The sequence below is a fragment of the Cyprinus carpio genome, chromosome B11 (genome assembly GCF_018340385.1).
Source record: "Cyprinus carpio isolate SPL01 chromosome B11, ASM1834038v1, whole genome shotgun sequence".
In the NCBI taxonomy this organism is placed as follows: domain Eukaryota; kingdom Metazoa; phylum Chordata; class Actinopteri; order Cypriniformes; family Cyprinidae; genus Cyprinus; species Cyprinus carpio.
In genome coordinates, this window is record NC_056607.1 from 5,524,971 (window position 1) to 5,537,193 (window position 12,223).

The window sequence follows — 12,223 nt, forward strand, 5'->3', positions numbered from 1 at the left end:
TCTTTAATCACCAGGTAAGTGAAAACACAAACGCAGTTTTCTAAAACTTGTCGAAAAACTTGTAAAATGTCGAATGATTGCTTCGCTGAGGACATCTGCTGGACAAACAAATCATTTGCATTAATTTAAGGCTTCTTTAATCTTGTTTTTCTTTACTTATACTCGTTAAATACACAGTTAATTATAAAGTACTCATGTTTTATTTGAGTTTGTGACATATTATATATGAAAATGTGCAAAATTAGTTCATTGGCTTTCATGAGTTGTTTGCGAAAGATGTGTAACATGCGAATGTTACAGTGTTACACACACACACACACACACACACACACACACACACACACACACACACACACACACACATATAAGAAATCGTCCCACACAGTATTGTGTTGCATAGGATTTCATATCAAATATTTATTATGTTCCACGTTTACAAATATGAACACCTAACAGCTATCATTTTCTATAAAGCAGTTTTAGAGCATTACTGTGTACATTTACAGGCTAAACGAAACATTTCACTTCATTTGTTGACTTCTGAACACGAAGACTCGATGATAGGTTCAGATACGCTTTAGGACAGCCATTTGAATGCATAAATACAACAGAACATCTTGGCATGTGTAATAGACAAAACCAAATCAGCACAAGAACAGGGAGTCCAAACCTTCAGCATCAGCAGAAACTTCACACGTTAATTCTTGACTTAAGAGTTAAAAAAGTGAAATTTTAGCATGGTTAAGAAACAGTTAGCCAGCTGAAACCCTCACATGATTATATTTAAGATCTATCTTGTAGTGTATTTCCCAATAATATCATATCATCCACATGTAATATGAAAGCATGTCCATGTGTTTACTGTGGTTTCATGTGAGCCAGGTTATCAGTGTATATATCAAACTGAACCAAACAGACACATCTCTACGAAGAATTCACATGATGTAGATCAACAGGGTTTGCTTCACACACATTATAATATTCCAGCACATAAGTGGTATCAAAAAAATAATGTTGTACAAGTTTAATAGCATGATTCGTTTGCCTTTTCTAAAGTAAAGTTTCCATGAAGTCTATGGAAAACTTTTGTGAATTTGTTCCATGCTGCAAACTAAAGGTCTTATATGTTTATTATAAACATCTGAATTTGAATAATGACATAAGCTACAGAGGATGCCAGAACCTACAACATTGAAGCTCTCAGTAAATGGCATTTTTATAAAAACAACTTATATTCAAAAAATTGTACAAGATAACATAGCTTCTGCCTTCCTAACTGTATCCCTCAAAGCCCAAGCAAAAAGAGTGCATGTTTGAGAGAACAACACGAGAAAAAGATGTGAAGTTTGAATCTAGAAGTAGGTGCTTCAGTTACCGTTTAACCCTGATCTAAGACCGAATTTACCCCAAATCTAATCTTAAGTTAAACATTCACAGAAATGGAAAGCAGGTCCTAAACCGCACTGTCTGTGCATCTCCTCCAGTATCCGGCGATACTCGCCAGCACTCATTTCTATTGGCGTTCAGTCCAGTGTCCAAAGAGAGCGCTTCATCCGGGTCATTTCAGAAAGATGAGGTAAAAGGCCATACACACACAGGACGCCGCCACAGCGATGTGGAGCCGTGTGCCTATTACTGCAGCTGCAGACAGAAGAGAAAACACAGAGAGCGTGAAACCCCCCGCAGCATGATGAGCTCCAACACAGCTGCAGCAGAGCACCAACCTTTGTAGAAGACTCCCCAGACACCTTTCTTCTCAGACAAGAGCCAGCTGTTCAGACGAGGGACCTTCTTCAGGTAAGCACACGTGCAAATGAAAAGAAGGCCGAATACAAGAATGCCGTCGAAAGAGTACACTGTGAATGAAGAGCACACCATTAACCCTCCGTGTTTTCGATTGAATTTTACTTCAAGTAAAACTTTTTTGAAGTGGTTTTTAGGTTTGTTGCCTTTGGATTCTTAATGTTTATGATCAAAAATACAGTAAAATCTGTAATATTGTGAAATACTCATACAATTTAAAATAAATAATTATACTTTCTCTATTTTATATATATATATATATATATATATATATATATATATATATATATATATATATATATATTATATATATATATATATATATATATATACACACAGTCGAGGCCAAAAATATTGGCCCCTTTGGTAAATATGATCAAAAAAGGCTGTGGAAATTCATCTGCATTGTTAATCCTTTTGGTCTTTTATTTAAAAAATTTCACAAAAATGTATCCTTTCATTGGATAATAATTTAAAACGGAGGGGAAATATTTTTATGAAATTAATGTTTTTCTCAAATACTCGTTGGTCACAATTATTGGCACCCCTATAAATTCTTATGAGTAAAATACATTTATTTCATAATGATATTTCCCCCCATTTTAAATTCTTATTATCCAATGAAAGGATACATTTGTGTGAATTTTTTAAATAAAAGACCAAAAGGATTAACAATGCAGATGAATTTCCACAGCCTTTTTTGATCATATTTACCAAGGGGGCCAATATTTGTGGCCTCGATTGTATATATATATATATATATATATATATATATATATATATATATATATATATATATATATATATATATATATATATATGAAATACATTTCGATATGTAGTTTATTCCTGTAATGCAAAGCTGTTTTTAACATCATTACTTCAGTCTTCAGTGTCACATGGATCTTCAGAAATCATTTTAATATGCTGATCTGAAAATCTTTTTTATTAGCAATGTTATAATTTGTGTATTTTGATCAAAAAATGCAGTCTTGGTCAGCTTAAGACGCTTCTTTTAAAATCTAATCTTTTGACTGTGTGTGTGTATAAAACTGTTTAAATTCTTTACATTTTTGATGAATATGTATATGTGTGTGTATATATTTACTGCGTTAGGTTTTCATTCAAATAATTTAAACATTTGTTTTTTTTTTTTTTAATAATAACAGTTGTATATAATCTAAGCATTTCACAATTTAGATGATGACCACAATAATAATGTTAATAATCATTATTAAGAGAAGACATCCAGAACCCAGTGTATAATGGACCATGTTTGCAGTAATATACATTGCATGCAAAGTGAATAAAACAAGTTTGTTACAGTCAAAGAAAAAATATTTAAGCCTAAATTTAAGAGTTTTGCATTGCATATAAAATATATCTATCAATTCGGATTATTTTCAGCATAAACTAATAATATAAAAAGTGATACTGATTCTGAACAATCTGTAAGGGCTGCTCTCGGAGGACGTGTGATGTTCAGAGATCAGTGAATCTGTCAGACACCAGAGCACTGATACACTGCCTGCTCTGAATGACGTGTTTGTGAAAGCAGTCTGATTTAGATGGCATTATGATATTATGTTCGTGTCTGAATTAAAGCTTGTAGTGATGTCGAGTTAAAAGGTTAAACCAGCCGCGGCTCCATAATGAGCCACGTCCACACACACACACACACCCATCTGACTGACAGCATTCATATCTATCTGACCACAGAGACTTCCTGTACAGTTCACATCATAACACGCGTCTTTATGAACATACCGTTCGTCATTTTCGCAGCTTTCAAATCCCGTGTTGAGAAGAAGCGCTAGTTGCCAGTGTTTTTTTATTTACTCTCTTCATCAGTTCCGCGTAGACAGCACAGGCTTCCGGAGAGTGATGTTCGGTTCTTGAACGAAAAATCGTTCTTTTGAGTCGGTTCTCATGGCACCAGTTCACAAATCGAACTGAATCGAACTTTAGTTCCGGGTTGATGACGCAGGGCGCACAGCCGAAGTAGCACGTCCAACTCAAAAAGAACCGAATGAGCCGGTTCAACCAACTGTCGAAGTTTACAGAGGACTCAACAAGAACCGAATGCGCCGTGGCGAAGTTTGCCGAGGATTACCGAGGACTCAAAAAGAACCGAATGCGCCGTGGCGAAGTTTGCCGAGGATTACCGAGGACTCAAAAAGAACCGAATGAGCCGTGGCGAAGTTTGCCGAGGATTACCGAAGATGATGAGTGTGTTGACGATACTGTTTAAGTTTTTGTTTTGTGCTGGTTATATGCTTATTATGACTGTTATTTATTTAAATTTTATTAAAACCTTCAAAAACCTTTGAAAATGTATTGTAAATTTTACAATAGTTTATCGTGCATGCATATATTTAAAGTTGCTTAAGCGAAATCAAGGACTTTATAAGACTGGTTTATTAATTCTTTATACTGTAGACATGTAGAACACATCTGCGTTTGTGCATCAATGCGTGAATGAAACTGACCACAAACACAATTAACTTAAGTGAATTATATGGCAATAATATGCTTTCACACAAATAACTTTATTTTTTTGAATGTTTCAATATGTGTTGACACAAATTACTCATTTGAATTTTTCATTGATACAACATGGCATTGAGTTGTTAGAAAAGAAATGCGTAGAGACCACAGGCTGTATAAAAGGTAGAGACGTTATTGCTTGAGGACGTCAGGAACCGCTGAATCGAATTTTTGAACCGGTTCAATGAGCCAATCTGCCCGAAAAGAACCGGTTCGCGGAAATGAATCGGGCTTTGCATCACTACTTCCGGTACCGCGGAATGATGGGAAATCTCTATACAGATTAAAAGCCTTCGCTTCCTTACACGTAATACTGTCATAATTGTGTTTTTACAGTCGGCAGGTTTAGAGAAATCAAAATATTTGTAGTCTACATATTACTACTAATACATATAGTGTACATTATTATGTATCATTATCAATAATCATAGTAAAATATATTTTAGATAATGTGTTTTATAAAATTATATATTTTAGATAAAATTCCATATATAAGTTTAGATATTATTAATTATATTAAATTGTTATTATTAATAGTAATCGATTATGATAATCATAATAATAAATTATTAAATTAAAATATTTCACATTTACACACACACATACATTAATAATAATACACAATAATAATAATAAATAAAATAAAAATATGCAACATTATATATATATATAGAGGGGTAGATATATGTGTGTGTATATTTTTTTTTAATTTTTTTTATTATTTTTTTTACTATTGTTTTATTATTTTATTATATGTTTAATAATAGATTTTTTGTAACTATTTATGTTCATGTATTGTTACTTGACTGATTGTTATCTCTTTACGAAGTAAAGCTCACAAACTATTTAATTCAGCAAAAGTGTGAAAGGAGCAGTTCTCTTTTTTTGTCATTTGTAACACTGTCTAGTGTGTCTGATGATTTAAACATAATTAGTGCAGCAAACCTACAGATGTGGTGCTTGCTTACTATCCTCAAATGATTTAAAGATCCTTTAATATGAACTCACAGTGCTTCTCCACCCGTCTGTCTCTAATAGCATCCTGCAGATCCTGGCAGGAGAAAGGGACCATAAGCTGTGCTCAGCTGTCGTCTGACAGTACTTGGCAGCTGCTGTGTTGGCATGTTTTATTTCTGTGTGTATGTCCTAATGCAGTGTCACAGTAAGCTATTAGTGTCTACCTCCACTCTGTCATGGTTTCTTAAACCATTAATGGTAAAGTTGTTCTTCTTTTATCATAAAAATGCCAAGTGGACCATTAGAAGAATCTACTAATCTTGTTCAAATGCTAAACAAGTTCACTATAAACACATATCTGCTTGCATATTGAGAGAATAGGTCTTAGTGGCTGCATTTTCGTATGCAACAAAGCAGGTTGCTTCTAAATGGGATTGAATCTGTATGTAATCCACCATCTGTTGGGCAATGGGCATCTTCCTGAGGTGTGTTACGCAGCTAATCTGATGCCATTCATTGCCTCAAGCAGCTTTACCTTTAAAACTGTGTTTGTGCACTTGAGAAGCGTAGCGTCCACCTCCTGCTGACAGATCTGTGCTTCAGTATGCTGCTATATTACAAAACACAGGTAAGTCTGAACCTGCTGCTTACAGATTTCATTAGGGACCACGTTTGCTTGGAAATGAACTTTAATAATGTGAATATTAGTTAACAAATATAATTATGATGATATTGTTATTAACAGTAGTAGTACTATTGTTATTGGTTACAATGCTTTAATTATAACTTTAAATAATTTCTTCAAATAATGTACAAGATATTATATTGTTAGAAAATTTAATAATAAATTAAAATAAATTAATAGATTAAAACACACAAATAAGTTTTTTAATTTTTTGTTGTTGTCGTCAACTTTGTATTGATTTATGTTAGTAAATAAATAGGATTTTAATATACATATATAAAACATGAATAGTACAATTGTAAAATAAGGTACAATTATCATATATTAAATAAAATATATATATATATAATATATATATATATATATATAAATATAGCAGAAATAATACAATTAACATCTGAATTATCATTTTTTTCTATGGTTATTTCACAAAGAATGGGACAAAAGAAACAGAAAACAGGTATTTTTTTGAGCCCTTTATGATTTTCTCGAAAACATTTTTGTGTAAAAACCCATAAATTCATAACCTCATAGCTCTGATAACATCCATCAGGAAGCTCCAGCTGTGCTTCTACTGCATCTCAGCAGACTACTGAAGGCCAGGACGATCTCATCCGGCCGAAGAAACTGTTCAACCCTGTTCTGGAGTCTTCTAGTCGCAGAGCTTTACATCGTGAACTGCTAGTCAGCCACAGATGGTGAGCTAGAAATGACAACAGCCCCTCATGTTCATTTACAGCCCAGACGCTTTCTCGGGTGACTCCATAAGAAATTAGCAGTCCATTACAGCTGACTCATACAAAACAGGGCGCTTCTGAGATTTAGTGTGTGTTGAGGCTGTGCTTTCAATTATGTGTGGATGAGTTAAGGCCAATTCACAGGGAACAGAGCATCTGCCGTCTGAACAGAATCACAACAGTCTTCGCTGAGCTCTACAGGGCACATACAGGTGCATCTCAAAAAATTAGAATGTGGTGGAAAAGTTCATTTATTTCAGTAATTCAACTCAACTTGTGAAACTCGTGTATTAAATAAATTCAATGCACACAGACTGAAGTAGTTAAAGTCTTTGGTTCTTTTAATTGTTATGATTTTGGCTCACATTTAACAAAAACCCACCAATTCACTATCTCAACAAATTAGAATACTTCATAAGACCAATAAAAAAAAAAAAAAAAACCTTTTTAGTGAATTGTTGGCCTTCTGGAAAGTATGTTAATTTACTGTACATGTACTCAATAATTGGTAGGGGCTCCTTTTGCTTTAATTACTGCCTCAATTCGGTGTGGCATGGAGGTGATCAGTTTGTGGCACTGCTGAGGTGGTATGGAAGCCCAGGTTTCTTTGACAGTGGCCTTCAGCTCATCTGCATTTTTTGGTCTCTTGTTTCTCATTTTCCTCTTGACAATACCCCACAGGATTCTCTCTGGGGTTCAGGTCTGGTGAGTTTGCTGGCCAGTCAAGCACACCAACACCATGGTCATTTAACCAACTTTTGGTGCTTTTGGCAGTGTGGGCAGGTGACAAATCCTGCTGGAAAATGAAATCAGCATCTTCAAAAAGCTGGTCAGCAGAAGGAAGCATGAAGTGCTCCAAAATTTCTTGGTAAACGGGTGCAGTGACTTTGGTTTTTTCACCAGCAGATGACATTGCACCCCAAATCATCACAGACTGTGGAAACTTAACACTGGACTTCAAGCAACTTGGGCTATGAGCTTCTCCACCCTTCCTCCAGACTCCAGGACCTTGGTTTCCAAATGAAATACAAAACTTGCTCTCATCTGAAAAGAGGACTTTGGACCACTGGGCAACAGTCCAGTTCTTCTTCTCCTTAGCCCAGGTAAGACGTCTCTGACGTTGTCTGTAGTTCAGGAGTGGCTTAACAAGAGGAATACGACAACTGTAGCCAAATTCCTTGACACGTCTGTGTGTGGTGGCTCTTGATGCCTTGACCCCAGCCTCAGTCCATTCCTTGTGAAGTTCACTCAAATTCTTGAATCGATTTTGCTTGACAATCCTCATAAGGCTGCGGTTCACTCGGTTGGTTGTGCATCTTTTTCTTCCACACTTTTTCCTTCCACTCAACTTTCTGTTAACATACAGCACTCTGTGAACAGCCAGCTTCTTTGGCAATGAATGTTTTTGTGGCTTATTCTCCTTGTGAAGGGTGTCAATGATTGTCTTCTGGACAACTGTCAGACCAGCAGTCTTCCCCATGATTTTGTAGCCTAGTGAACCAAACTGGGCCCAAAGGTTTGCAGGTGTTTTGAGTTGATTAGCTGATTGGCATGTCACCATATTCTAATTTGTTGAGATAGTGAATTTGTGGGTTTTTGTTAAATGCGAGCCAAAATCATCACAATTGAACCAAAGACTTAAACTACTTCAGTCTGTGTGCATTGAATTTATTTAATACACGAGTTTCACAATTTGAGTTGAATTACTGAAATAAATGAACTTTTCCACAACATGCTAATTTATTGAGATGTACCTGTAGATAGACAACAACACCAACAGGCTTATCTCTAACTCTTGTGTGTGAACTCATAAAAATCACGTTTGAGGACATTAAAACATTATTAGCCTACATTGTACTTTGGTTTTGGTCTTTGATTAGTTTGAAAAAGCATAAAAATCACGTTTGAAACTACTGAAGATGGCAGCAACAACAGACGCCCGCTTTGATGCCCGCAACTCTATAGTTTAAACGAATCCTAATCCTTTTAAAAAGGATGAATCTCTCTAGTGTGCATGGTGTTGATTCAATTTAGAGTTTAAAGGTGCTGTATGTATGATTGACACTGAGTGGTTGAACTGGGTGTTGCAGTCCAAATTCAAAATATTGGAGAGGGTTTTTTTAACCTGGCCCCTCCTCCTCAGACTTGACGCATGCAGGGTTGTCAGATTGACGACACAAACAGGAATGATGAATGAAATGAAATACGCTGTGTTTTCCGCCAACTGGCAACCCGGGGTGCCGAAATGTAATTGGGTAAATTGGCAGTGGGCGGGTTTCACAAACCAAAACAGAGACAGACATTCTGGCCCGGAACGCACATTTTCAAATGAGAATTACTGAGAATAGTATGTTAACTTAAAGCATGTTTCTTAAATATCTGCAAACATATGATATTTTTATGCTTTAGTAGAGTCAAAATCTTACATACAGAACCTTTAATAATGTAGTCTTTGTTTGAATAACTGTGGAAATGAAAGCATTAATAATGAATAATTAACTAATAATTAAATATTTTTTAATAAACTGTGATCATGTTAAATACTAATTAATTTGAATTAAAAATACTCTGACACTCATATTTGTGACCTCGGACCACAAAACCAGTCATAAGAGGTAAATTGAGATTTACACATCATCTGAAAGCTGAATAAAGAAACTTTGTTAGGATATGACAACATTTGGCTGAGATACAACTATTTGAAAATCTGTTATAATCTGGAAATATTGAGTAAATCACCTTTAAAGTCGTCCAAATAAAGTTCTTAGCAATGCATATTATGTAAAATGAAGTTTTGATATATTAACGGTAGGAAATGTACTAAATATCTTCATGGAACATGATCTTTACTTAATATCCTAATGATTTTGGGCATAAAAATAAAATCAATTATTTTGACCCATACAATGTATTATTGGCTATTGCTACAGATATACCCATGCTAATTATAACTGGTTTAGTGGTCCAGGGTCACATTTGGTACTTGCCTAGAAAGGTGTGTTTATGATAATAGATTACATTAACATTAGGCTTTTTTTTTTATTTACAATTGCCATATTTTGTAAAATTATATTAAACATTTTATATTCTAATAATAGTGTAAACTCAATCAAGTGAGAGATAAACACGTTGAAACTTTTCAAGAAATGAATTACTACAATACTGCATGATTCACTAGAATGAGTTTTTTGCTAATAAACACATGAGGTCTCATTGAAAACTGTTTGCAGGGGTCTCCTGCCTGAAGAGAAGCCAGAGCTGAAGCGGGTGCTGGAACAGAGGAGACTGGAGCAGCACAGAGAAAGAGAACAAGCCTCACATCCGCCATCTGACCTTGAGCAAGAGCTGCACAAGAGACGCCAGAGACTCCTGGCGGTAGGGCTGCACAATTAATCGAATTTCTAATCGCGATTACAATTATGGATGCCACAATTACGTAATCGTTCAAAGCGGCAATTAATCGTTCAAAGTTCACTTATGTTATTCTGCACACTTAAGATATGTTTTTTTCTTTCTACATGTTATCTTAAGGGTCTTTCCATTGTTTTAGTTTTAGTATAACATTATAATACCATTCATATTTTTACAACTTTTTTTTATATTTTAAAGAAACCAATCCGATGTATATTTTGACATTGAGGCTTATTACTATAGAAATGCACTGAAGGTTTTTCAGTTAGTGTTTTCAGCTTTGTTTGTTTTCATATAAAAATATGGCATGCAGTTGCATCAAACAATGGTATAAAGATCATTCAATGTAAATTGTGATAATCGTAATTAATAATCACAATTACAATTTCAAGGGAATAATCGACAATTATGATTTTTGTCATAATCGTGCAGCCCTTCCTGGCGGTACGTGTTCACACATGACGTCAGTTTTGTCATGACAACTCTCGGCATGGTAATATACATGACAATGTTAAGCAAGTACAGAGAGTTGCTACTGCCAATACATCCACAACATGTAAGGAATATGAGAATAACTCCCCACAGCATACATGATCACCCCGTAGCAGATCTATACAGGTGGAGCTGGGGAAGGTGGAGGGTTTCTGAAGTGCGCTGCTACAGCTACAGCAAACACTGTCAAATATTTGAATGTTGAGCAGGGAGCTCATTGCCTACCAATACTGGAGAGAACCAATCAGCTTAAAAGTGTCTTAAAAAGTGTCGTGACATACAGAATCTGTGCTCTGTATTTAACCCATCCAAAGTGCGCACACACAGCAGTGAACACACACACACACACACCGTGAACACACACACGGAGCAGTGGGCAGCCAATTATGCTGCAGCACCTGGGGACTGTTGAGGGGCATTAGTCAAGGGCACCTCAGTCGTGTTGGTGATGGTGGTGAGTGTTATTTAGGTTGGATCCCCCCACCTACAATTCCTGCCGGTCTGAGACGCGAACTCTCGAACCTTTGGATTACGAGTCTGAATCTCTAACCATTAGACCATGACTTCACCATGCTGTCCCATGTGATGATGTCTTTATGTCATTTTGAGTTTGAGCTATCGGTCTGCGCCATCTAGAGTTTCATGCCAGAACTTTGAATTTTAACCAAAGACATTTAGTGCTGCTGTCAGTGAATCATGACTTGAGGACTGCAACAACAATGGCACAATAAAGAATAAAAATAATAAAAAAAACATTAAATAATCTTGCCTACCCAAAACTTTTGAACAGTGATGTACCATCAAAAAAGTGATTTCAATTCTGTATTTTTTGTATTTAGGAGACTCAATGGGCCTGTGATTCTTTCCTTACAGTACGAACAGGAAGAGCTGAGACGCAGAGAGGACCTACAAAACATGCCAGAGTTTGTTCGGGTGCGGGACAACCTGAGACACATCACCGTCACAGGCTACTGAACCAACAGAAGTACTACAAATACAACAAAATCCACTTTCTCAAAGAACTGCTTTTTGTTCTGTCAGAGGGAATCATTATCATCAGTATGATTCAGTCATTTTGTGTTGTGCTCTCTCACTGCAACCAAATCTGAAATGGCTTTTAAAGGGTTAGTTCACCCAAAAATGAAAATTAGCCCATAAATTACTCACCCTCAAGTCATCCTAGGTGTATATGACTTTCTTCTTGCAGACGAATCCAGCTGGAGTTATATTAAAAATGGTCTTTGATCTTTCAAGCTGTTTAATGGCTCTCAGCGGGTGTTGCCAAAAGAAGTGAAATAAAAAGCGCCCATCCTTAATAAAAAGTGTCTCACACAGCTCCGAGGGGTGAACCAAGTCCTCCTGTAGTGGATCGATGCATTTTTGAAAGAAAAATATCCATATTCAAAACGTAATAATCACTTTAATGTAGCTTGCGCCAACAGTTGTACACGGAAGCAGTTCCGGGTGGATGACGTATGAGGTCAGCGTTGCACATCCGCCAGTGAGTCTCGTGAAGATCAACGTTTGTTAACAGGAGCAAAGGAAGCAAAGTTTCCTTACTTTAGCAAAGGAAAACCAGTCTCCTCTTAGC

The 12,223-nt window shown here is 35.9% G+C and overlaps 2 protein-coding genes across 2 annotated transcripts; one reads left to right on the forward strand and one right to left on the reverse strand.

Moving 5' to 3' along the window:
- Positions 1–387: 387 nt before the first annotated feature.
- On the reverse strand, positions 388–3,723 carry LOC109066894 (protein kish-B). Its single transcript, XM_042733646.1, has 3 exons — positions 3,571–3,723; positions 1,725–1,856; positions 388–1,641 (listed from the first exon to the last, which is right to left on the reverse strand). The coding sequence occupies exons 1-3, from the start codon at positions 3,578–3,580 to the stop codon at positions 1,559–1,561; spliced, it is 225 nt and encodes a 74-aa protein (XP_042589580.1). The 5' UTR covers positions 3,581–3,723; the 3' UTR covers positions 388–1,558.
- A 2,683-nt stretch (positions 3,724–6,406) lies between these two features.
- Positions 6,407–11,865, forward strand: LOC109066893 (protein FAM107B). The gene is made up of 4 exons (XM_042733650.1): positions 6,407–6,452; positions 6,546–6,690; positions 9,960–10,104; positions 11,506–11,865. The coding sequence occupies exons 1-4, from the start codon at positions 6,410–6,412 to the stop codon at positions 11,605–11,607; spliced, it is 435 nt and encodes a 144-aa protein (XP_042589584.1). The 5' UTR covers positions 6,407–6,409; the 3' UTR covers positions 11,608–11,865.
- The last annotated feature ends 358 nt before the right edge of the window (positions 11,866–12,223 follow it).